General features: G+C 41.8%; 1 protein-coding gene across 5 annotated transcripts; it reads right to left on the reverse strand.

Moving 5' to 3' along the window:
- Positions 1-805: 805 nt before the first annotated feature.
- On the reverse strand, positions 806-26,525 carry kif1ab (kinesin family member 1Ab). Of its 5 annotated transcripts, none has more exons than XM_085805065.1 (49): positions 26,035-26,525; positions 24,614-24,790; positions 22,878-22,951; positions 22,538-22,717; positions 22,295-22,363; positions 21,816-21,994; positions 21,592-21,703; positions 21,140-21,217; positions 20,943-21,008; positions 20,824-20,841; positions 20,649-20,727; positions 20,467-20,545; positions 19,924-20,066; positions 19,691-19,729; positions 18,366-18,496; positions 18,170-18,249; positions 17,635-17,710; positions 17,449-17,528; positions 17,246-17,352; positions 17,038-17,121; positions 16,595-16,775; positions 16,421-16,493; positions 16,202-16,292; positions 15,852-16,000; positions 15,205-15,383; positions 14,773-14,910; positions 14,526-14,644; positions 13,905-13,990; positions 13,615-13,750; positions 12,503-12,689; positions 12,073-12,163; positions 11,829-11,947; positions 11,670-11,725; positions 11,082-11,190; positions 10,873-10,939; positions 10,226-10,310; positions 10,005-10,110; positions 9,676-9,699; positions 9,406-9,520; positions 9,159-9,292; positions 8,966-9,027; positions 8,716-8,861; positions 8,185-8,376; positions 8,006-8,077; positions 7,217-7,323; positions 6,315-6,434; positions 6,000-6,192; positions 5,757-5,875; positions 806-4,743 (listed from the first exon to the last, which is right to left on the reverse strand). In XM_085805065.1, exons 2-49 carry the CDS (start codon positions 24,717-24,719, stop codon positions 4,686-4,688), a joined length of 5,094 nt encoding a protein of 1,697 aa, XP_085661191.1. In that variant the 5' UTR covers positions 24,720-24,790; positions 26,035-26,525; the 3' UTR covers positions 806-4,685. The 5 variants fall into 5 exon arrangements, with proteins under 5 accessions (XP_085661191.1, XP_085661189.1, XP_085661193.1 ...); XM_085805063.1 differs by having other exon boundaries at positions 18,366-18,565; XM_085805067.1 differs by lacking the exon at positions 19,691-19,729.
- Between the last annotated feature and the right edge of the window lie 856 nt (positions 26,526-27,381).

Here is a 27,381-nt window from a genome sequence, read left to right on the forward strand (position 1 = left end):
AACATTTTTACTTTTACTGTTTGATGTACCAGAGGCAGAGCAATGACATACAAGTTTAAAATATGGAACGATATTCGCTAATCAACTCTAAATATTTAATTTGACCTTCAACACTGCTAATTATTGGTTTGCATACAACTAGATGAATTGTTAAGAGGCATCAAGGCAGTACAATTGTTTAAATTTCACCTTCATGTTTCATTCATTTTGCTCTAATTAATGTTATTAATGTTGTTGATGTTCAAAAAAAGAAAAAGAAAAAAAGAACTGGACTTTTTCCCTTACCCATGTTGTCCTGTGTGGAGATCAATATTAGAAATAAATCAATTTCTCCTACCTTTGAGATTTACCACCAACAAAAACAATCTTGTTCATGAGTTGCAGAAAAATGTAGGACATCAGTCATCTACTCAAATTATGACTGATGCCCTGCTGATTGATGATTATGATAGTAAACACTGATGGATACCAAAAAATGAAGTGAAAAATAGTAGTAGTCCCAAAGTTGATCCCTGAGGAACTCAACACATCACAGTTTTTAGAAATGTTTTTGTGGAAAATCTCCAGTTGTTTTTGTTATTATCAAATTCTGTGATAGCTTTTTTTTTTTTTTTTTTTTTTTTTTTTACATGTTTGGGTAGCGTATATCTGCTGCCTGATGGGTCAGTGGACCAATATCATTGTGAGTCAGATCTAACAGATGACTGGAATCAACGTGTTTCCTGTGAGCATCTCATCATGAACAATACAAATGATGTACAAAATACAACGGCAACAATTACACACATGACACTAAAATGTTGCATAAGTTTCAACACTCATTTATTTATTCGCCTTATTTTTTTCTTCACAACTTTTGTTACGTGTCCACAGACATGAGAAAAAACTCCAGAACACTCAAAAGATAAACGTGAGCACTGAGATTAAGACTTCATCACAGGCTAAGACCCATCTCTGCTCCTGTCAAGCAGCTCAGAGCCAGAGCACGGACCTGGGATCATCTACCCGCTCCACAACAACAAACCTCATCCACAATGAGCTGAAATGTGCAAAACTGATCCCCGGTCAGCACTCCTAAACTCTGGGGTGACACCTGACGAAGCAGCAGGCCAGTTATTCTTATTCATCATGGTATACAGAGGAAGAGAGAGAGTTAATATCATCTGTGTGATGAGACCCAACACAGAAAATCTCCATTTATATACAAGACAGAGCCAAGAGGAAGGTTTCCAGTTAGTCATTACAAGGATCATGAATGACAATACTTTACAAGCAGCACTTCAGGGGGGGAAAGCTGTTGTCATTAGCAAGCAGTAAGGCAGGAGAGAGGGACAGAGTACAGCAGAAGATAAGTGGACCTGCATGCTTTGATCCAGAGCTATATGACAATTAAAAAGCAGCCAAATATGAAATAATCAACTCATTTACTTTTCTACAATTATTGGCCAGTGCACTAAAACTGTCTTGCAAAGTGTTTTTTTTATTTTTTTATTTTTAAAACACGATACCCTTGGACTATTAGGATTGGAGGCATTGCACTTCATCTGCCAGTTGTAAACTAAAAAAAAACAGAGAATCAGTAAAGTTTGGTGCAGTGTTGGTGGTGGTTTGATTGCTGAAGCGAAAATGGCACAGTTTCAGAATCTAGTCTCATCCTCCTCTCAGAACAGGGCCGTCATGTTTTTAAACACAAACCATACATTCTTAAAACATCATCATATGAAATCATATTAAATAAAGATGCTTTGTGCGTTAAGTGCAATATATTATAAGAACACAATCTATCTTTCAAAACTCTATCATTATAACTTTCCATTTGTTTTCTGTTCCAGCAGACAGCATACATAATATATCTATAAGCTTTTGACCAATCAAATAAAGTTGATTGTACCAAGATGATCCAAACGATGCAGTTGCACCGAATTCTTTGGGGTCACAAGGAGCAACAAATCCGTAACCTTTGTCCGATCTTTTTAAAGTATTAGGCTGCACTGCCCAGCAGGTTGGTTGGCCTGTGGCATAAACAGTCCTAAATACTATCTGCCGACCGACTGTAAATCAGATTTGGGCAATAATCTGATTTTAATCAAAATAAAATGAGAAAGACGAAATGGCTGGCTGACCACGTCTTTGGTGTAAGATTTAAAAACGAATAGATGTGACTTGTACTCCATTAAATGTAAATAATATAATAAACATACATAATAGTACCTATTGTAACCCAGCTGATTTTTAGATTAATGTTTCATTCTACTGGTATTATTTGTAAACAAGCAACAATAAGGGGTCATCTTGGTACAATGCAAAATAGAAATATAAAGTCAAAGTATAAAAAATAAAACTAAACCGTCCTTGACATAGTTGTCATAACAACACCAAAGCTAAACATACTGTACTGGTTTCCAACACTAGCACCAGGCTGTCAAATATCTAGCAGCTACAGTACAAAAGCTAAGAGGGGAAATTCTTTTAAATGCAACATTTAGAGTCAATGATGATGAGATATACGCCGTACTGTACTGTTACAGGCTTTATACCAACATACCATGAAGCATCAATGATAATATTCACTCTCCAAAACATTGACGTAGATAATCAATATAAAAACAAAGATCCATAGCATTGACTAGTCCTACTCTGACATAAAAGCTCACTCTTATAGACACATGTAACTAACTTTAGTGTTGGTGTTCAAGACGATGATGAGGGAGGGAGAGAAGAAAAAGAGGTGAAGAAAGGGAGGCACTATCTGGTGCGTGGGCAATGCTCTTGCCCACTCAAAGCAACTGCCCTCAAAAGGTCCACGATCATTTACAACTTTCCCTTTAGCTACTACAGGAGATTTAAATAGTAAACCTACTTAATGTAACAACTCTGCTGGCCCATAACAGACACAATAAGTGCTTATTTGATACAAATCTAACAACACGCATACAGTACAGTTGTCCTCCTGCTGCTTTTGCCATATAAAACATTAATTTAGGATATAATATAAATGAATATAAAACTCAATTTAAGCAGAATTGATTAGTTTGAAGAAATTGCTTTGAAAAATACACTTATTTGCTTTCTTGGGAGAAGTTAGATGAGAAGATGTAGAGGTGATGCATAAGACCGGTGTTCCCTAAGGGAAGGAAACCTGTTACAACATTATTTAGCATGAGGATTGCTTCCTCTCCAGGGTGGTACTCTTAGGTTTGTGCTGGGAAGACAGTTAGCTTAGCGTAAAGAAACACAGGGAGACAGGTAGTCCGGCTGTGGTTCCAAAATCCAGCTGGCAACACTTCTGAAGCTTCATTGATGACCTCACTGTTTATTATCTCATTTGTGTCTTTCCAGATGTTGTCTAGCAGCACATAACTTCCTGTGAAGTCTTAACATCTTAGTGACCTTTAGAAGTTTTGGTCCAGTAGGCTGATTTTATTAGCCATGGAAAAAGCCCCAGCAAACTGTTTCCACCCCTTTTCCTGCTCAGAAAAGCACAGCTTGGCTAAGCTAAGCTAAACTAGCCAGCTGCTTGCTGTACTGTAGCAGTATCTATCTTCTTATCTTTCTCATTAAGAAAGCAAATTGGCACATTTCTCAAACGTTATCTGGTTATTCTCAAAAACCGTCTGCTAACACAACTGCACCGTGGACAGTGTTCAAAACAATTAAAACAAGACAACAGTGCTTTGGTTAAATCAACTGAGTAAATGATACGAGACATCAACTCAATAAAGACAATAAAGTGCCATGCAACAAAACTGGTCAGTGATCCTGTCACAAGTAACAGTGCAGGGAACCTATGATCCCAACAATAAATAATATTTTTCTCTATGGGCATGAAAAAAAAAAGCACATATCAAGAACAAGGCAAGGACATGACTTATCTCTCCTGATTGTGGATTATTTTTGCCTTAGTCTAGCCAACGAACTCAGTTTTCATTAGACCAGTTTAAGAAAAAAACGACAACACAGGTACAACTTACCCCTTTGTCCTAACAAATCCCTCCTCATGCTACTTCAGTGTTAAAATGACTGATCAGTGATCTGCTATCTGAAACCTCTGCAGAGAAACAAATACTCTATGCTGTAGAGCACCAAGCCGTTCCAAACTGAGGTAATGTACAGTATTCGTAGAATGGATGCATGTGGAGCTGTCGTCCCTGCACTTAACACACTTCTTCTACACAGAGAAACATCCAGTGTAATGCTTTCATGTTCCCCCTCGCCTGATGGCGTTAATTAGAAATACATGGATGGTTGGTTGAACAACTGGGACTTCAGTTAAGGATAGATGAGGGAGGGACTGAGCACATATCAACTTTCTACAGGGATTTGGTGGCCTCACAGATGACAGATATCTACATGTCTATGAAAACTAATCAGAACTAGTCCAAATGCCCAGCAAAGGTAAGTTAATTAACATGTCTGGGTGGTTAGCTTTTCTTATGTATTCTTCTAATGGTCAGGAGGGCGCACACCATGCAGAGTTTGAGGTGTCGACTGCAAAAAGAGAGAAGGGACGGTTTTGTTGGGCTTTGGGATGAGCGACAGAGTGGATTCATTTACAAGGGTACTTGAATGGTTTTATGTATAAGGTTGTTTAAATGGTCAATGTTCATTAGAGCAGGATGGTGAGCGGAGCTTTTAGATTGTATTGTTTTGTTTTATTTTGTTCTTCCACCAGGCTGGTTCACCTCTCACATCCTCTGAGCAGACGGGACCGACTGGACTGACTTTCTCCGGGAGAGCTTTGACCTGAAATGGGAAATTAGGAGAAAAGTAAATCGTACAATATATACATATAAAAAAAAATTTTTTAAAACAACAACAATATTTTACAGCCCCCATCATCATCTAATATTTTCTTAGGAATTTTCCTGGAACAAAGCACTACTTGGGTTCTGGAGGAATTTCTTTCAACTTGTGAGTATAATAATAAGCTGCGACATCAAGATGTCATCTTTTTAATTGACGTCGTGAAGATGTTACGAACACATTATTCAGGCATCACCAGGCAAACATCATTTTTCCTTTGCAGTCATGTTTCTGGCCATCTGGACAATGGGAATCCAGTATTCAGTCTCTTTTAGCTCCATTTTGGGTCTCCACCAGCTCTCGAGAGAGTATCTGGCTTTTTGCTGCCAAATGGTGCACTACGTTCACCAGCTAGTCCCTGGCAGCTTGAGTGCACTGACAACATGCATGTGCAAAATAAATACATGGATGTTTCTCTCCATCCACATTTGATTCTGAATGGACTTGTCTACTTTTATACACCAGGCCAGCAAAGTACTCACTAAAATACTGAACATGAATATTTGTGAATGTGTGAACATGTTCATTTCACAAAATGCTGCATTTTTGCTGCAATTTTTCCTTTAGTCTTAAGAAATACTGAAAAATATCACCTCTTCATGCCTCTAAAAATCCTACGGATAAAATATCCCTTTAAGAAGAGTGGTCACTCTTTTGCTGAACAGCTCACGTCTCCTGTTCTAACTAAGGCCTATGACCTACAGTATGTTGAGGGTTCACAAGTTGACATGACTTTATTTTAAGTGGTCATCATGAGGGAAAAATGTTTAGAAACAGCTCTGAGCTAAATCTAAATTGAACACACCTCTATGAGCAAAGAAGTTAGTACTGAATACAATTGTTATAAATAACAATTACATATCAGTTTCTCTCTAGGATATAGGATTACTGCAGTTCTACTAAACCAACCAACAGTCATTTATTTTTCAGGTTGGATTTTCTCCTCCACCCACCTGATGGTGCCGGCTAACAGAGGGTTGAAAGCGTACAGCCAGTCATGCATCTCTTTGTCGTTGGTGGCCTGCAGCAGTATCCCACGGTGCTCGGTGCACACAGCAAATGTGTTTGGAGTCTGGAGACATTTAAAACCCTGAGGTTACTCAAGTTCATTCAGGTTCACCGAGTTAATGCTTTTTTTATTATTATTATTATTATTTAGAAATCAGTTTGACTATTGAGCTGAAGCTGAGCCGTACCCGCAGTAAGGTCTGTTTGTCCTCGCTGTATTCCACCTTTGCAGACGACAGGTTGATGACAGCTCGCTCAACGCTGTCCCTCTCGCTGCGGTACAGGTAGACGTAGGGCCTGCGCACCACCACGTAGCGCTTCACCCAGCCGCTGGTGTGAGGCTCCAGGAAATGCAGGTAGCCCTTCTTTGACACAATGGGGCTGCATATAATTAAAAAATGAATAATGTTTAAGACAAAATGAGTAAAACTTGATCATACCTGCTCTTAAATGATGTTTATTCCCTAAATGAAATCAGCTGAGTGCAGATTGTGCAGCCTGACCTGACACGGATCTCCTGTATGTCAGGAACGAAGGTGCATCCTCTGAAAGCCTTCTTTCTGTCCACGGGGCTGTACGGGTCCAGGTCTGGGGTGGACGCTCCTGAACCGGGTTCAGTGTGTCTTCACAACACAGATAACACGTTAATAATGTGACAAACAGGCGGTATTGCAAGTAAACAAGTCTCTGGACATCATAACACAAAGCCTTTGAATTCATTCACAAAATGTTAAAAGTGAAGGGACAGTTTTGAGCAGTAACGGCTCATCAATGAAACTGCGGTTTTGTACAAGTTCAGTTAAAGCAATAACCCATGATACTTCATTCTCCTCGTGTACACGTTGCTCTAAATGGGAAAATTAATATCATTTGACATATACAAAACTTCAAAGTGTAAATTCATATAACATGATTATGTTATTAGGTTACAAAATTAGGCGGTCAAAAGTTGAGGACACAAGAATTAACCAGTCAGGGAAGGGCTAATTAATGAAAGCTGCTGAGCTGCATCATGGGAAATGTAGGACCCAGGGCTTTATGAGCTTGAACGACACTATGGGCTAAAAGTTGAGGCATCTTGGTCTGTGCTGCACTGATTTTCACTCTTTGCTTTTTAATTTCAATCGGCCTCTTGCAAGTCCACCTTTATGAAAGCACAATACCAAGCTACAGCTACAGTAACCAATGGGCCATTCAAGAGTGATTCAGTTTGTAACAAGTGAGATTGAGATTTTCAGGTCTTAACTGGTTTTTACGAGATCCTAGATACCCTGGAAAAAACATCATCTTCAGACATGTAAATGTTTTGCATTTACAGAGGCACCAACAACCTGTTTAATGTAGATGGAAAAAAACAACAACTATTTAACTAACCCATGAAATTAAGGTTAGAGCATGTACGTACCTGATGTCATAGTGTCCCTCGACCAGTGACGGGCAGGTAGAGGATGGAGTGAGTGTACTCAGAGACGATGACGATTCCCTCATTAGTGATGCAGACATCTCAGAAAGCTAAAACACACCCACACATTTACACACACACACACACAAATGCATGGAGAAGAACACACACACACAAGACCCAGGGGACAAACAGATACAGACAAAACATACCGGCAAACAATTAAGCACGTACAACACAGACATGCATTCAGAAAACAACTCAGTCAGACAATTTGTCATTTTTTATAGTTATGTATTGCAGAACCATGTGTGTAACCACGGTGTATCACAGATCCTCATTATGTCTAAGAGCCCCTCGCTGATTAATATGTTAACATGCAGGAGTAAGATCAGGTTAGTGGAAGCCTCGCAGTCTGGGAGGAGGAGGGACAGTGAGGGGTGAGGTCGGGGGAAAAGGAGCAAATACAACTAAATTAAAAAGATAAAATATGGCCACATGGGTTATGACAGAAAGAATTTAACAGGGGACCTTGGTCAATATTATCCTAAATCTGCTGAGGGATTATTAAGACAGATAAGAGATGTTTAAGAAGTGAGTGATATAAAATTAGATGGGCTGGGGAAGAAAAAAAAGACACAAATGTGTGCACAACAAATTATTAAATGAGTTAAATGCGGAGGGAGAGGGTGGGTGAAGGGCGGGGCTTAAATATTTTGTAAGGGTACAGCAGTAAACGTTAGGTTTAGAAGGATTACTGGGCCGGGTTAGAGGGCCTAGGCTGGGGCTCACCTTGCTCTCACTGGCACTGCTGCTCACCTGGCTGTACTCCCTGTTGAAGGTGTGCATCAGCAGACGCAGACACTAAAGACAGGAAATTAAAAAAAAAAAACATTATTTTTTTTAGATTATGCTGGACACAGGATAAGATGAGGCAAAAACTTTGCGAGGCCTCGAAGATCAGCAGTCACCTTGGCAGCCAGCTCCCTCTGCCTCTGGTTGGGGCTCTCGAGGGCAGGGCTGCCGCTGCCGGGACTGTGGCTGAAGACGGGACTCTTTGCAAAGTCGCTGATGTCGCTGCTCTTGTAGAGCGCCTCCTGCCCCGCCTGCAGAGTCGCCTCCAGCTTCTCCCGCAGCAGCAAGTAGTGCCTGGTCTTCTCCACCTAAAACCACAAGCACATGCAAACTTACAACAGGATCAAAAGTGTGTCATTTCAATTTCCAATTTCAAGTATTGCAATTGTTCTGCCACCATCAATCATGGTTTATGTATGAATTAGATTATGTTCTGTTGTTTCTGAGATCAATGAATCATTAAAGCCTGTGTGAATTATCAGGAAAATGAGTTACAGCAAAATAGTTTTTCAAATTTGGTGACGTGGTCTGGTTGTTTGTAGCAAAAATGAACTGGAATCAAAATTTAGACTGATTCTATGAAGCTAAAACTCACTAAACACATCACTTGCACTTGCAGGTGTCACCTCTTCAGTTTGCACACTGACCTCCTGCAGTAAGCTGAGTTTCTCCAGCTCCCACTGGTGGTCGAGGATGAGGCTGTCGCTACGAGGCCTCCATCCGGCCAGGTTCTCTTCTCCTCGGACGTAGGCCACAGAGGTGTCCAGCACGCGCCTGCGACGACGCTGCATGCCTGATGAGAAGGAAGAATAAAAGTCCACACTTTTAGCACAGCAAAACACAACAACTCACATTATTTCTATAGATATAGTTTTCTCATTCTCTTTTTTATCTCACCTGGACTTCCATTGTCGGCCACATGGCAGAGAGTGACTTCATAGACGCCTGTGACACGGTTACTGAGATGGAGACATGCAACAGTTCAATGGTGAATTTCAAAGAGAGGTGATTGGCAATTAACCTACAATTTACAATTAAAAAGTCTGGAACAAGTGCGATATTCAGACTGTGTGACTCTGTGAATGTGCACCTCTCAGAGGGCCGGAGGCAGCCGGTGCTGAAGAGGTTTCTTATGGAGCGAGAGGCAGGCAGCTTGGTGTCACGCGAGTAAAACACCATGCAGAAATCTTTGGTGATCACTGTGGGCTGAGTGCAGTTCTCCATCTAGTTAAACAACATAGGAAAGCAACAAATCAGAAACCATTCACATGTCTGAACTTTTATCAGTTTTGAATAAATAGTTGAGACAAAAAAAATAACAACTTTCCCTCCGGTACCTCGAGATAAGCAGAGAGGGTGATGTAGATCTTCTCCGCGTATGGAGTGACTCTGTTCAGGAGCAGAGAGTTGTGCATGGAGCTGTCCCATGCCGCCTCGAAACGGTAGAAAGTTCTGACATGACAGAAACAAAACGTCATCATCTATGTGCGTGGGTTTGAAGAGAAAAGAGCCAACCTGGCAAAAAAGCAGCTAAGAGCAGTAGGATATGTTGTTATAAGAAACAATAATTGAAGATTAAAGATTTTAAAAAATGATTGTCATTATACCTATGATCAACTCCCAAGGAGACGCTGCCATTAACAAAGAATAAAGAGAAAAAGGACAGGAGTTAGAAACTTTTAACTGAAGCTGTTAAAAGTTAAAAACTCAGCAAATAATACTGATCCATGCAAACTGAAAAGTGCATTGAAGCAAAAATTGTATTTGATTATAAAGACATGTTCAAGCGACACAAAAAATAAAGAAAAGAAGCAACTGATCTATCTATTTGATAAATTGTATCAAATACACTTTTAAGAATAAATTAAAAGAGGAAAATACTTAAAATAAAGTGAACAACATGAAAGGAAAAGAACAAGTGTGGACATTTATTTACTTGTCGTCATGTTTTGGCCAGAAGTATCCAGACGACAGGATGTTGAGGGAGAGGATGTTGGGGTCTATGATGGTCTCATCGGCCTCTGGGGTGTTTCGAATGCGACCTGAAGGCAAACAAGTCATCATCAGAGCACTTCAGTGACAAGATATTATTCAAAAAAATACATTTAAAGATGTGTTTTTTTCCAAAAAAAGTTTTTAATTGTCCTCATTACTCACCAATAACCAGCTCCTTCACCTCTTTCCACTCAATATCATTTCCTGTTTCATGAGCGATGGTGACTGTGATCCTCCTCTGAATGCCCTGTGGGGACGAGAGAAGACACAAACCAGTTTGTTACTGGAGTTTCACCGGTAAAGATCAATGTGTTTCATGCTGAGATTGAAGAGTTGAATAGACTGGATGTGTTAAATGTGGCTGATGTTTCAAATTTTCAAACTTCATCATTTCTGTTTAATAGAAATAAGAAAATCTAAAAGCCACAGATCAGTGGGTATATATATATATATCATCTACAGATACTGATCACTCTGAAGTCTATTAATAACCTTTTAGGGACACTTTATTTTACTTTATTTGTTTATTTAGTCAGGACAATGCATATTAATGGACAGTGAGTGCAAGAGTACCCACAGTAAATACACCGGATTTAGCACATGTGCTAAATTACATCCGTAGTCCCCAAAACATACAACAGACCAGTAGATAACAGAAGAAGTACATTTACATAGTTACAGGAGGGTTGGACATGATTCTTTGAATTGTAAAAAAAATATATATATATATTCTATACAGCTGCGATTGACATGATTCATTTAAATATAAAAATATATCTATACAGTAGTTTGGTGAAATGTGAACAGACCTGATGTAAGAGGTACGTGCCGTGACAGGGCATCCCACCTCTGTGGTCAACGACAGCGGGGATGTAGCTGGAGACAGAGAAATAACACACACACACACACACACACATTAAACCGATGCTGCTGCTGTCAGGGAAAGTAGCCTCTTTGTGTATGTGGTTGTTTTATTGTATCAAAGCACCAACACGACTAATAAAAGGTAACGACTCACTCTCCATTGGCCTCCAGCTCACAGATCTCAAAGAATACCATGAGGTCGTATTTGGCGTGACATGGTCCGGCGGTGGAGCGAGTCAGAGTGCTGAGCTTCGTGGCCGGCACTACGAAGACAGGACAGATTGTATCTAACCAGACTCCAGTGAGAATCAAATTAAAGACTAACCCTTGGTGAGTTAGAGCTTCACTATTTATAGTCAAGTCAGTTTTATCAATATTGCCCAAGATCACAAATCATCAACGGCCATGGTCACTGTTAGATATACCAAATATTTCCTTCTCCACATTTCAGATAATTGCCTTTTAATAAAATTACCACTCAATTATGACAGTTTGACATCTTCAAACTGCACCGTATATTATCCATCAGATTAATCAGTTGATGAAATATAGAACTAATTTATTTATTTAACCACATATGAGCAAGAAGCAGTTTGTTCTATTTAAATGAGATTTGGTTTTTATATAGATTATTATAGATTACAACAAATCATTACCTAAATCTAAATATCCAATTTATAACAGGTGGCACAATAAAATAAATGACAAATAAATATATCTGATACTCTGAGAAGCTGCTAACCTGGTTTGGATAAAGGCATGACCCTGGGGAACTGCCTCCTCGAGGGTCTCAGCGGACTGAAAGACGAAAGAAGGAAAATTAGACCATGAGGGAACTCTTTTCTCAGTTCCCAGTTAGTCATCAGCTGTAAGGAAGTTAAAGTTCAAATATCCTCCTGACCTGATCAGGTCTTTGCAGAGAGGAGGGAAGGGCTGTTTCTGATAGTGACCGAACACCTCGAAGACGATGGGCTGAGTCTTAATGTACTCCACAAAGGACTTGGTCACCTCCACTGTGATCTGAGAGTGGAAAGGAGGAATTAAAATACAACTAAATGCCTCAATCATATGTTCTAGCAGCATGCTGACAGCTAATGAATTAATATTTGTTTATTTTAGGAGTAAATACTGAGTTCAGTGCTGACATTTTGTACGTGGTAGAAGCCGAGCGGAGGTCCTCTGCCGGTGTTCTTCAGTGGTTCAGTGGAGAAAGCTTCATCATGACGGTGGATGAAGCTGAAATGAGTGAAACCATTGTGATTTGTTTTTTTTTTAACCCAAGCTGACTACAACACAAACGCACTCTGGTTAACATGTATGGATCTAAAAACCACAAATAACCGAGAGCATGGTTATGACGTACACATTTTATATACGATGTATGGTGGTATATGTACGATGTACAGTGGTATATGTATGATTTAAGGTGGTGTATGTATATATGTCAATTGTGTAGCTGTGAATTTGACTTAATGTGGGCATATTGTAAAAAGGGGCGGGGGGGGATGAAATAATAAAAACTTGATCACAAAAAAAAAAAATAACCGAGAGCCTGAGGTGTTACTGTTCACTCACTTGAACTGGCAGAAGATGTCGGCGTATTCGGCCGAGATGCTGGAGGCCTGTAGGACGGTCACTCTGAAGGTGAAGGTGCTGCCGATCTTCAGGTGGGACAGAGCTTTCTCTGGGGAGAGGTCCAGAGGCAGATCCAGACCCAGACCCTGGCTCTTCACCGGACTGTTGGGAGCCTCCAGGATGTCAACTTTAGACAAAGACACACAGATGAACACAGTGAGATTATTTTATGATGAATCTGTTTTTGTTATAGCACTGCAGTAACATGAGTCAGCGCTGAAATATATGGATGAGTATGCTTTTAAAGGTTCAGTGTGTAATAATTGGCAAGGTTTATTGGCAAAGTCTGACTATACTACTCATGAATATATTTGTATAAGTGTATAATCGCTATAAAATAAAATTTGTTTGGTATTATAATTATTCTTTTATATATGCATATAGCGGAGGTCTTGCTTTAGAGTGTCGCCATCTTGCGCCGCCGTGTTTGTACGGCAGCCCGAACAGAAAATCCAGCCAACCAGAGAGCACGATTTGTGAGTTTTGCGTTCATAAATAAATAAACCAACGAGGAAAAGGCGGAAGGAAAGAAGGAGGAGGAGGAAACAGCAGACATATCGTAAAATGGTTTAGATCTTCACCTCATCGCTCCTGAAATACTTCCAGTCGTGGAAGACAAGTGTTTTTGTCCTCGGAGGCCACCGTCACTTTGCCGACAGGAGGGGTGAGGGGAGTGAGAGCGGCAAATTAACGCGGATGGAAACTAGCTCTGACTAAATCCGGCACACTTATAGGATGCCATGGCGTTAACTGTTCATAAATGTGCACTATCCTCAAACAAATAAACAATAAATGAAATGAAAAAAAGATATCACGGTTTTACCCCCATATTACTACACACTGGACCTTTAACTGGGTGTGTATGGAGAGAAAAATCCCGATATGTTTTCATAATTTTGGTGATATACAAAATCTTTCATAAATTTGGTAAATTTGTAAATTTGTCATGCCCGGCTTAATAGTTTTCTTTTAGATATCAGAGCCTTGAGATCATCAGCTCAGTCAAGATGAACAGAGCAGCGTGATTTCAAGTCCCCGCACAAACTTCTCACCCGTACAAGTGTTATTGTTGACTTCATCCGCAGAGATCCCTATCTCGGCGGTTTGTCCTTCTCCCTCAACGATGCGCAGCTCCTCCTGCGAGGTGTTGGAGTGCGACAAACCACCGGGGCACGACTCAGTCTGGAACTGAAACGAGATGAGTCACATTTACACCCGACGTTATCATCGGCAGAAAATTGCAGAAATTCATATTGCACCCATTTCCAATTGATTTTAATGACGTTCATCATATTTTTTGTTGTTGTTTAGGACACATTCAGAGGAAACCATTATAAAGCACCTTCTCAAACTGTTTGTCTTCAAAGGAGATCTTGGCAGTGCCTGACTGCCTCACACCAGAGCCGTAATCAGGGGCTTCCTCATCAGCTGAAGAGACACAGACACAGAATTTAAAAAAAATCTTTTTTTATATTGTGCAATGTGCATTTGTTCACCTTTTTACAAACAGAGAGTCCAGGTTTTGAAAAGGGTTTAAGTTCACTTTATAATGGAGTATGTTAATTTATAGGCTCCTACAGTATTTGTGTGCAGATAAATGTTAAAATGTAGCAGTTTACCTCAGTCTATATCTCATTTTGTCAGAAAGGTTTCAGAAGCCTGTTTTTTCTATACTCTTTTATTTTTGCCTCTTGCAGTCCAGGCTTTTGTAAAGAGAGTAAACATATATATATTGCTGTTGAATAAATCTTAAAAACTGACTTAGCCTACATGTGATGTGTATTTTTTGGGGAAATGGTTCCTGGAATAGTCCGTAGACAATCATAATCATTCAACTGTTTGAATGCAGACTGAAAATCGAATCACAATTTAAATCGAATCGGCATCCAAAATATCAAATCGGGAGAAAAGCATATCGTCCCCAGCCCTACTGGTCATGTTACTGTTAGACTAATACTGGTACCTGAGATAGCCTGCACAGCCACTCTGAGGAAGCCCTTCACCTCTCCTTTCTCGCTGACGATGGCCACGCGATGCACCAGGGGCACCGGGTACAGCAGGTTACTCAGGTACACAAAAGCCCTGAGGAGAAGACACAAGGGAGCGATGATGAGGCCGGCCGTTTCTGGTTTCTGGCAAAGCATTTTATTGCGCAGTAACAGAGCAGGAAGTGCAGATGACGTCAGGGGGTCTGGTGGTGACTCACTCACCTGCCGACCAGGCGGAACCAGGGGAAGCGGTCGTAGAAGGGGTCGCCTCCGGTCAGGGCGTGGTCGCAGTCCTCCACGGCGCTGCTGGGGAGCTCTGCAGCGCGGTCGTACATTTCTCTCATCAGGTCCAGCCTCTGTCTGCAGGGGGCAGCAGAAAACACACAGATGTTAAAAAACAAGAAGGCAATAGAGCATGTTTATAAAAGATGACATGGCTTTTTATATCTTTGTATCATAGCTCTCATATTCTTTTAAATAGCTTTTATTAGCATAGGTGTTATGTGAGTTACAGCTACGCATGCTGTATTGTTCATATGATCCACACTGGATGTTGACGATATGAATTCCCATGTTTCTTTAAAATGATCGTAAACAAGTAAAAGCTTTACCCTGGAAGCAGCTTAGACCCACTAATGCACAGATCTCTTGTACCTGAGTTTCTCCAGAGTCCAGTAATGTGTGGCTCCGTTCTTCTGATCCTGTACTTCAACAGCTACAATGGTCTGCGGGAAAGGGCGCCGCTCTCTCTCTTTGGCCACGCAGGGGGGCAGAAGGTCCGGCGGCAGAGGAGAGTACAGGGTGTCTGTCAACAGGACGAACTGGAACTGCACCTGTGGACGACACAAGGCCTAAAATGTCAGTGACTGCTTGTTATTAACCTACAGTCTCATATAGTATGTAAAAAATCTAATAAGGATGCCTATATGATTTCAAACACTATTCTTGTTCCTACACACTAGACAGAGCGGCTCCAGCATTTTCAGATTATTGTGCTGTATGTTGAATTCAGACGACTCATGCACTAGAGGCATTATGGCAAATCCAGACAATCAATTATTTTTCAGGAGACTTGCATTGATGCAAATCCAATTAAATCCACAATGGCCCCCGGCAGACACTTGATACACTTCACTGTGTCTCCAGAGCACCGGAGTCACATTAAAATAAATGTGACTTTGAGAAATGAGGAACCTCCAGTGGTTTGAGCAGACTATAATGCTTTTATGGAGGTAACAACAACCAGATGTTAGTGCTGCCTATGGAAACGTAGACATCTGCCATGTTTTCTGATGTCCCACCTTCTTCTTCAGCTCCACACTGATGGCGTTGGCCTCCTTGAGGAAGATGGCGTTGCCCCAGAGCAGATCCCTGAGAGAGGTGAACTGGTAGAAACGCCACTTTCTGAAAGCCCACAGAGCCAGCTCGGTCTCACGCTTCGTCCAGGGCACTGCAGAGAGAAAAGAGTTGATATGTGAATAAAATGCAATCCAATAAAATCACGACAGAGAAATGCTTTATTTGTGTCAGTCAGAGTTTGTTGTGATTTGCTATGATATTGTCACATTGTGAAATTGCCTTGACTGGAATAAATAAAAAGAAAGAGAAAGAAAGAAAGAAAGAAAGAAAGAGTTTAACATAAAAGTATCACCTTCTTCTTCAGGCTCCTCCTCCTCCTCGGGCGACTCCAGGTAGCGAGAGTCCACTTGTTTCTGCAGAGCCTCCAGTTTACTCTCATAGTCCTGAAAGAAAATGCATGATCCAGTGATCCAGACCAGGAACGGACTGAGTTTATCAGCTATTATTCTGTTTTCTTGGAATAAAATATTAATGTCACGTCTGCACATTGTCAAGTGCAGCTTTCTCTCACCAGTCTCTGCTGCTCCAGCAGGTTACTGGCCTCCTCTCTCTCTTTACGGTACTGATCCTCAAGCTCCTGAAGCCTGAAATCAAACATTATATAATTACATCTAAGTAAATGAGTGTATCAAGGTCATGAATTTCACATCCTTCTACACACACACACACACACACACACACACACCTCTGCTCCATCTCCTGCTTCATGTCGATGCCTTGTTTCTCCAGCAGCTCTCTCTGAGCGAAGGCCCAGTCGACGGGCTCCACTGGCGTCTCGGCGCACGGCGTCCTCTCTCGCTCCAGGCGAGCCTGCTCCGGGTCGTTGAAGCGAAACACGTGGCTTTTTCCCATGATGATGCGATTTCCTGGTTAAAAAAAAAACAAAACATCAAATTACAAAAAAAGTGTTACTGCCCTTTTGTACGATGATATTACACGGATATTAAAAAAGCTGACGTTAGGGAACAAAGTGACATTTTCCAATAGAAATTCACTCTGTTGTTCAACCTTGGGCCCAATTCTGTGCCACAGACTTGATTTGATATTCGCATCCTCAGAAGGCTGTATTCCTGTATTAACTCTTCTCTGTGCAGTGGCTTTGTTTTCCACCTTTTTCCTCAAACTTACCTGATCTCAGAACAGTGGGTGAGGTCACTCTCTTCCCGTTGACGTACGTCTCTGTCCCTTCGCATGGCTCAAGGATGACAATTCCTAAAAAGAAAAGATTTATAAAACCTAGTTTCTACAATATGGTGGTCTTCATTTGTAATATGTAACAGTTTCTTAACATTGCACTTTTACATAACTGGCCAGAGAGAAAGCAGAGGCCACTTACCTTCTCCCTGAGGGCCCGTGGTGCTGCTGAAGGTGCAGTGTTCATCCTTTATAAAATGGCCACTGAGAACAATGTCTTGGCGAGTCTTGGCATTCTCTCGGCCGACCCTGCAGGAGGATACGGTGATTAAAACGAGTTAAATCCCCAGACAACAGCGCTGTATCTGGATCAGATCTCCAAAGCGATACAGTTGAAAATCTCACTTGGTAGTGCCGTCTTTGATGTAATACAGCAGACACTCGGACATCAGTGGGTCCTCGTTCAGGTTCACAAGATGAGGGGTCTAAAAGTGGAGATAACGAGTGGTATTTTTTATGTGTGTTTGTGCGAGTTCAGATAAATATTGTTGAAATATCAAGCTACTGTCCGACAGTGAGGAGCATCTTAACCTTTTTCGGGGAAAAGACACCGACGGTGCCTCCGTCTTCTCTCATGGCAACACCCATCTCAGCCAGCAGGGCCTCCCTACGGAGAGAAGTTATCGTCATGGCAACAATGAGGTTGTAGTTGAGAAGAAAGTATGATTTTACTATGTTAGGTGAGGGATTTTAGGCACAGAGCTGAGACCTAAACAAGCCAGGTTCTCTGCTTTGAGGTAAATGTTAATGTCAGCAGGCTAACATTAACAAAATGACATCAAAATGATGAGTTTACACTTCAGCAGGATTATTTACCAACTTGTCTTGAAAAGTTATTGTTAATCTTAAAAGCTCTAACAGTCACTGTGAAGTCCATTTGTTTTAGTTTGACTTGACCAGCCCAGGTTGGTGCTGAACGGTTGAACATACTGAAGGTTTTAGGCCAAAGGATCAGAACATAATAACGGGTGGCATCCCTGTTGCTACAGACATCACAGGTCTAACATAGGGATTTAAAAAAAACAAAAAACAAACAGAAAATACTGCATGGATATTTTGGACCAACCTATCCATGCGAATGGCTTCAGTACGACGCAGCTTCTCCTCCCAGGTCTCGTTGAGCTCAGCAATGATCTTCTCAGTTTCCTGTTGGTGCAATGAAAACAGATTTTGGAAAAGTCAAGTTGGAGTTGGAGGACTTTTTTTCCTCAGATTTTCTTCTTCCCTCCCGTCATCTACTCTCACTTCTCCAATTTTCCTACCTTGAGCCTCTCGATGGCCTCCTCACTGGCCGGGCTGAAGATACGATCGTGGAGGTTGGCGATGGACCCGGCGCGGCTGGACAGGGCCGAGAGCGAGGGGGAGGGGCTCATTCCTGTCATGACGTTGGTCACTGTGGAGAGATCACCCCTTTGATTGACAGCCTGGCGATTATTCACAAAGTTCTTGTAATCGCACAGGTCTGCCAGAGAGAGAGGCGTTGCATGGAAGAGAGCAAGGAAGGAAGGAAGGAAGGAAGGAAGGAAAGACAGAACGAGGGAACGTCGAAGCAGACGCCGGGTAATTCAGGAAAGACATCAACGGGGATTGAGAGGAACACGCAGAAAAAAATAGGGGAACGACAGGGAGGAGTACAACAAAAAAAAAGAAGAGAAAGCTCAAATAATGGATCAAGGAAGCAAGAGGTCATTTGCTTACCAAAGCCAACGCAGACAGAGAGAAAAGAGCAACTCAAACCAATGCAGTAGACTGAAAGTTAGAAATCAGAGGCTTCTCTTTTTTTCCTCTGACACTCAAATACAAAGAAACAAACTCAAAAAGCTCGCAAGCATGAGAATGGTGCGAAGGAGGAATGAAAAATACATGTGTCATTGCAATGCATACAGACCAAATACAGCCCAGTTTTTTTTTCTGTTTGTTTTGGTTGGTGTTTTTTTTTTTTTTTTTCATGTGAAGCATATCCTTATGTCTTTGAAAGTGTTGAGCACAGCCTTTGGTAGCAGAGCTCCAGGCAGTGCAGGCCTCAAAGCTCCTGACTCACAGCTTCAATTAGATCCACACACAGAGAACCAGGATGCAACAAAAAAAGAGCTCCTCAGCAATCTAAAATGGCGTCCTCTCAGTCAGTCCTTTCTTCCATGATCTCCAATAATGGGTTTTAGGAAATGCGGCATTAAAACGGCGTGTTTCGTGCCAGCCCTGACTTTGATGCCGTCTGCCTCTCCCAGCAGAAGCAATGAGTCCTCATGGGATCACCGTGCAAAAGCTTTAAGCCAATTTAAAGTTGTGTTATAAGGAGAAACATAGTTAGAGCTTCCCATGTTAGATAGAGAGCCAAAAAAAACCAAAAAAAACACAAATTACCATGGAAATGAGAACTAATGAAAAGAAAAAAGGAGGCCATTTTGCGGAATTCTTGTTGCTCTAAATTATAATTGTACAAATATATATCTGATTTATATCATATTTGATTTGAACATATTGTCTCTTGGCGGTTGTTAGTCGGGTCTCTGGTGTGGTAGAAGAGAAAGGCTCAAGATTCATTTCTATTAGTTGCAAAGCGCAGGCTGGCTAGAGTTATACACACATTTCAAACCAGTGATGACGGGGCCGGTGCAGCGATACGCTGATAGGACAGAGGAGAGAACAGACTATGTGTGAGAGATACTGTTTTAAAACGTGAGGAGAGAATCAACCTGCACAAGAACTGTAAAAGCAGGTTTGTGCATGTGTGTTTGTCAGCCTATATAGTATATATATATATATATATATGTGCATTTCTGTGAGTGAGAGAGTCGTGTTTCCCTGTGTCACACTCACTCTCTATGATGTCTCCCAGGCCTTGTGAGTACAGCAGGTCCTTGAGGCGAGCCACCTCCTCCTTCAGCTCGCGCACCAGACGGTTGTTGGGGTCCTCGTTGATCACGGCGTTGCAGCGGATCTGTTTGGCCCGATCGGCGTAGCTGGATGTGTACAGGCCAAGAGGATGTAAACATGATCATCAGGCTCTCCACACTGAACCACACTCACCAGCTCATGGTGGAAGTACGCGAGCATGGATGTAAGTTTCAATACCAAGAAAGAAAAAACATTACAGAAATGATGGTGCATGCATATACAAGTATAAAAGCATCACTAGGCCTTTATAAGTATCCATTAACGATGCAACACTACTCAGCTACATAATGTGAAGTCCATTTTCCTCAGAAATATGCTAATATATGCACAAAATACCCCCAATCTGTTCATCTCCTCTAAAGGTTTAAGTGTGACCGTATCCTCAAAATGCTTTTTTTCCCCAGGGAAAACAACTGCTCTCATTATCTTTACAAAGATATTTGATGTCTTGATATTTTTTCTCACCGCAGGGTGCTGAGGGTTTCATCATAGTTAATGTCAGCAGGGCTAAGAGCAGCCACCATAGCTGTGCGAGAGTTTCCTCCTAAAAGACAAAAGACACAATATAAGGTGAGGCATTGGTCGACACAGGAAAATGTTGTTGTTGCTTTTATGATAAAAAAAACTTGAAGAATCTGTTTGTGTACCCAAGTTCTCCCTCAGTAACCAGGTCAGGACTGAGTCTCTGTAGGGAATAAAACTCTCCACCTTCTTCTTTTTCTTGTTCTGTTCACAAATTAAATACATTTGTTAGTGACCCTGAAAAAATACAGAGTGCGTCTTATTTGTCTTTTTAAAGTTGTGGTAGTTTGTTTTACTTACTTTGTTTGGAGCGGAGTCCTGACAGTTGGAAGAGAAATACCAACATTTGTTATTTGCAGAACAGGAAATATGAATTGGCAGCATTTATATGTATGTGTATGAGGAGTTCAGAAACACACCACTTCAGCCAGAGCAGAAATAACTTTCCCCAGTGTGGTTAAAGACTTGTTGATGTTCGCTCCTTCCTGCAAATACAAAGAAATAACAATCAGTCATTTGACGTATTTGTTTGTCTATTCATGGGAACATTTTTGATTTGATTACTATTAAATGTCTCTGAAGCATCAACACAGTAAAAACACAACCTTCATCTCACCTTCAGTCTGGTTCCTTTGGCTCCGGTGGAGTCGGCTCTCTCGCTCCCAGCTAAGTCCACCAGACTGATCTTGCTGACCTGCATCATGACAGAAAATATTTCTCAAAACTGCTCCCAATGAAAAATTATTAACACCCACAACAGCGATGCATTTCGACCCGAAATGGCACCGGGAGCACTGGCCGTAAAACTTTACGAGCTGTTGTCAATCAATACCACAGCATGCTCATCAGATAATGACACAGCAGATGGTCCAACACTGGTCGTAAAAAGGTAATAAAATGATTTCTGCCTCATAGCAGCTCCGTTGTAGCAGTGACAGGTTTCAGAATAAAAAAAAATTATAATTGTTATTGATTTGTTTTTCTAAGAAGCCAAAAAAAAAAAAAAAACATCTCTCTGTCAGACACGGTTGATCTCTCAGGTGTGACAGCTGAGCTCGGTGTCTGCACCTTCTCTGATGTGTTTTCACTGTCCATGTCGTGTTTCTTCTGCGTGAAGATGATGTTGAAGACGGCGTGGGAGCGACTGCTGGTCTCGTTCATGTTGGTAGCGGCCACGGTCCTGGAAAAATAAATAAAAACAATTCACACATCCACTGATTCATTTAACCACAACCACATCACTTGTCTTGCGGTCGATCCAGCGTTCACTCTGAGCTTGCTAGCTCCGTCACCTGGCTTTGTTTCCAGAGTCCATCAGGTCCTGGATGTCGTTGTAGGAGGTGACAGCGAGTTTGGACAGGTCTTCGACGTAGGGTCCCATCAGAGGATGCTCTCTGACCCGCAGGTTGCCTTTGTTTTTGGGGTTAAGCAGGTCACGCACACGCTCACAGTAAATCTCCATGTAACTCACCTGGAGAAGACAAACGGGCAGTAATGTCATAAAAATACATTACTTGTCATAAATTGTTTTTTGGGGCAATAAAAGGATAATAAATCAAGTGAATTAGCTTCTAGCTGTCTGGAACAATAATATAAATACAGTAGCAGCTGCTCCCGTGGAATATCTGTGATGCTTCCTTTAATTTTTCTGAAAAACTCACATAAGATGAGAACTGAATTCACTCAGTAGACTTGATGTTCATGATACTATATGATATTTTATACTCCTTTAAAGAACTGGGACAAACTGTGAAGAGCTCTGCCCACTCACCTCCACAGAGTAAGACATGCTGTTGTCATTATTGCTGTCATTGAACTTGGTGAAGAGGTCCTCACACAGCTAGAAAAACAGAGGATAGAAGTCATTCTAACAGTGATTAAAGGAAAAATGTACATATAAATAGAAAATGTTTCACTCACATTGACATTAATTCATAACAAATACACTGACTTTTCCTTTCGTTTGCTTTCTCACTGTCAATATTTACACAATTAGTCTCATATGCTTTATTACCAGAGGTATGATTCCTTGTTGGTCTTTCTCCTGACGTCCCATCATGGTGTAGCTTTTGCCCGCTCCGGTCTGACCATATGCAAATATGCACACGTTGTAGCCTTCAAAAGCATGAAGTAGCATCTCCTCTCCGATGTCCCTGTACACCTGCACCTGGGACGCATAGTTGATGTCCTCAGGCTGCACACGTGGAGGGAGCGGGGTGGATAAAAAAGAGAAAGAAACTTAGTTTTGGATCAGTGTTTTCCATCTGATATTGGCAATTTATCGTTCATTTTCTAGGACTGTAAACATGTATTAGCTGTGAGGGGTAAAACTGAAATGATGCCATGAAACTCACCGTGGTGTGTGACCAGTAAGAAAAGTCAAAGTTAAAGCTCTTGTTTTCTTTCGGCTGTTTGGGGTTCAGGATCGCTGAAACACAGAAAAACAGATCGATCAATTAGACGCCTGAGAAACTGATGAACCTGGACATGATTTGGTTTCAGCCGAGTCATTGTCAGTTCTCCAGACTGTGGGAATACTTTAATTCATTCTGATTGTAACTCTACATCCTAATGTTATGCTTCTCTTTAACACCCTTTGTGTGTCCTGTTTTTATTTTTATTTTTATGAGTATTTGTTAATTTCAATGTTATTTATGACAGAATAAAATTAATTGACATCAATCTAAACCAATAAATAGACCAGAGCGGATTGTTCACATCACCAGCAGGTTTAAATGCACAGTCATCCTTTCTTTTTAAAGAGGGGAGGGGTGCAGCGTATCTAGAATATGAAATAAGAAGAGAGCAGGAGCAGACGCTCTGTTGGCTGCAGACTGAATCCACTGTGTCGCCCCCTGCAGACTAGTTCAACACAGCAGCAGATACGTACGTCCTGCTGGAACATGCACTCAGCCAGGAACAACACAGAGCGGCTCTGACACGGGGAAATATAAGATGAGAGAAAGAGCGTTGAGCTCTCACCGTCACTGAAGCTAATGAGGTGAAATAACAGAGCAAACTTTCACTTTTAGGATGTAATGAGGTCATTAAAAACACAGACGGGAACGACAGGCACAAACACACACACACACACACACACACAGACTTGCATCAGCTGACCCCCGTGTCTGGGCTCAACCAGAACAACAGGGTCTTTTTTTTTGGTCAGAGCAGCTCGCATGATGAGAGCGGAGAGCTGCGGCGGTCGCTACATCCTACACACAGTGACGGGCTTCAGGCCTGACTGAAGCTTTTGTTTTCCTGCCTATAGCTGCCAGCGCGCTGCGTGCCTCCCTGCCCACTCTCTTGTTGCCGGAGGGAAAAGCTGCCTACGAGACAAATATCTGAGGTTAAATGCTAAACTTGGCTCAATGTAGGTCACAGGGATGTGAACCAATAAATAAAACAGGACCAGAGAGTCGATGCGTTGCTGGCTGGACATGTTGTGATTGAAGCTATTGAAGCAGATGCAAAATAAACATGACCAGTGGATTTTCACTAATTTCTCATTACTATAAATGTCTACTCATTCACCTATTCATTCATAACAGCAAAATACACCCTATTTACAATGCATGTGATGTGATCCAAGGAAATCGACATGTTTGATGCTTCAGGTTCATTTTTGCTATTTTGCTGATTTATCCTGTATTATGTGTAAAGACAATGAGTTGGGTATTCTACTTTATAGAAAAAAGTGGATATAAAAAAAAGGAAGGCAGTTATTTACACACTACAAATGTGTGTCACATTGCATGCAGTACATACCATGTATTATTTGCATGCATTCATCAAACTGTGTTCTTTTTAAGCCTCTTAATGTGCAATGTTTTTATGTGAATGTAGCTTCATTTATAAATATTTGTGTGTTTTTAAAGCAACCGAATGTGGAAATGTTCTAATTTTACACATTGCAATTTAAATCGAGAAACATGGGAACAGATTCATGTAAACATGCGTTTCTATTGCTCCCAATACACTTCACAACATGTGCTGACCAAACTGTGCAGCACCTCGTCCACATCGGTCCTAATGCTCCTTCTAATGATTTCCAGCCACACCATTTCACACACGTTGCGTTTCCACTCACTTGTGGTGTTTCCTGACATCTGAATGATGCATTTGCTGTCCTTCGAGATCTCTCTGGAGTTGAAGGGCCGGACCCTCACCGCCACCTTCACTGACGCCCCCGCCATGATGCCGGTGGGTGTGTGGGCGAGCAGAAGAGCTGGATATCCGTGTGGCTGCGCAGACACACGCCTGGCACCTGCACAGGAGAAGAGAAGGGTTTGTTGTTGGATGTATGAACAACAGGAGAAGACGTGTGGTGGTCTCATTACATCTCTGCATCACATGATATTGTTGTTTTGTTTTGTTTTGTTTTGTTTTGTTTTTAAGCCTAAATATCAGAGTGTATCTGCATTTTTGATGGCTTGTTTTTGTTTTTATGGCTGCATACTGAGGGCAGCGGCTTGTTATCATGACACATCCTCCATTTTCAGGGTCGTTGGATCAGTCAGCGCGGCTTCAGGCGGAGACCCACTGCTCCTAAAACACGATGACTAAATGGTTGGACCATCATTTGGCAGGAAGATCATCAGCATCCCTCCTGCTCTACAGTAAAATGGCTGCTTATTCTTCGGGCATCATCCCCCTCCCCACCATGTCTCATCCACCACTGGCTGAAGGCCTGCACTGTGCTGAAGCTGTGCCTCCTCCTCACCACTCAAAACAACACACGTTATGAAACTGTCTGGAATCAGCGGGGTGGATGGTTTTAACCTCATGTTTATAATGATTACAATCACTCCCCTACCTGCAGATATTTCTCCTTGAAAATATGAAATGTTACATCAGCTCATGACTGGCGTCTCTATGATTTATAATGGTGTATTTATTTGCCTCAAGTGCGGCGCAACATCTCATCCTCCCATCCAATCTCAAACAAATGGCTCCTGAACATCATTGTCATTATAAAAGACAGGTGTTGATCCCGTTTAAACGCGTAAATAACACATTCTCGTTGGATTCGTGGAGATATTTGCAATAAAGACGGTGAAGATTTCTAACCTATGTAAATATTGTCTCCTCCATCTTGCCTCGGCTGCCGCACCTCAAAGACAGGCCGCGTAAACACAAACGGCACAGACACCAAATCATCCAACACTGCGTCAGAAAGGAGGTCAGCTCGCGTTATTATAGAGCTTAAATAACAAAGACGATTTCCTTTTTATATTTTTCCACCGAACCGATTAAGAAAGCAGCAATAAGATCTAAGTGGATTAAGCTATATATATAAAAATAAAAAATAAAACAATTGTTGAAAGCAAAGGAATCAAACGTTGAGCATCCTGACGCAGCGTCCTTATTTATCGCCTCTAATGTACACAAGGCCGAGGAATTACAAACACACACACACATGAAAACACAGCTGGTGTCCTCACCGAGGTGTAACACCCTTCAGTGGCGATGCTGCGCCGTGAAAAACATCTCCGAGGATCCGCGTCTTACCTCAGCAACTCGGCACTCGACGACCGCAGAGGGTGAATCCTCTGCCCATTCAGGATCCTCCGGCGCCTCCTTCTTCACCGATCTCCTCACCAGCTCGTATTCGTGCGAGTGTCTCTCCGGCTTCGGTCAGCCTACAGCATCCCTTCCCTTAGCGCATCCATACATGGAGAATCCGCCGGGGAAAGAGAGCGAGAGAGAGAGAGGGAGGGAGAGGGAGGGAGAGGCAGCGTCAGTCTCAGCTTCAGCTTCAGCAGCAGCAGCGGCGGAGGGAGGGAGGAGGAGAGGAGGAGGAGGAGGAGGAGGAGAGGACAGCGGTGCGTCACTTAGAGGAGAGTGGAAGAGAGGAGGAGGAGGGAGGAGCGAGGACCTGACGGATGAACAGGATGATGGGTACAGGATGCTCCGGTGGACCGGCCACTATAATAGTCTGTCCGTCACTCGGTCAGCCTGAACGGAAGGAAAATGGCGGTGCTCGCTGTGGCTGGGAAGCTGAGTGGAGGGGTGGAGGGGTGGAGGGGTGGGGGGCGGTGGTGACATCAGCTTCAGCATCATCAGCATCATCCGCAGCAGGCCAGGCAGCCACCATGAGGCCGAGCGATGCAGCACACAGAGGCAAGAGGCAAGAGGAGGAGGAGGAGGTGGGATGGAGTATTAACCGTGATGGAGGGATTAATGAAGAAGGCAGAGAGGCAACTATAGGGCCCGAGGGGTCATCAGGGGCCTCCTGCCACAGAGCCTGTGTAGGAAATGAATGAATGAATGAATGAAAATCTCTATTAAAAAAAACTTAAAAGAAACACATGAGTAGGAAGAGACACAAAACAAGTATTGAAGAGACACAAAATGACCATAAAGAGTCGTACAATAAAATGAAAGAGATGCAGAATAGAATGGGAAAATGCAAAAAGACATGAGAGAATTGAAACTATAAGCAATAAAACAAAACAAGAGTAAAAAGATAGAAACAAGTAAAGTTTTTGACACAGCATCATTATAGAAAGATGTAGAGGGAGAAATCACTGGGAGAGACAAATAACAAGTGGAAAAAGTGGAAAGAGACACTGGATGTGTGTCTGGTGGTCCTAGAGGGCTGGGGGCCATCTCCATCTCTTTCTCCAGGGGCCCATAACCTCTCCACATCTGTCATAGTCTGGGAATTTTGTAGCTGAGATGTAAGTTTTTTTGTTTTTGTTTTTAACCTAGCTATACGTTGTTTTGGAGTTTAGTAAGATACTGCATTTGTTTTACACTTAGAAAGCTCCGAATGGACATTATAAACCAGTGTTTATACAGTTTTGACATTAAAGCAGAAGTAAGCGGAATATTTGTGTTAATATAAGTCTTAAA

Source organism: Trachurus japonicus, chromosome 17, assembly GCF_045865225.1.
Source record: "Trachurus japonicus isolate A0001 chromosome 17, Traja_1.0".
NCBI lineage: Eukaryota > Metazoa > Chordata > Actinopteri > Carangiformes > Carangidae > Trachurus > Trachurus japonicus.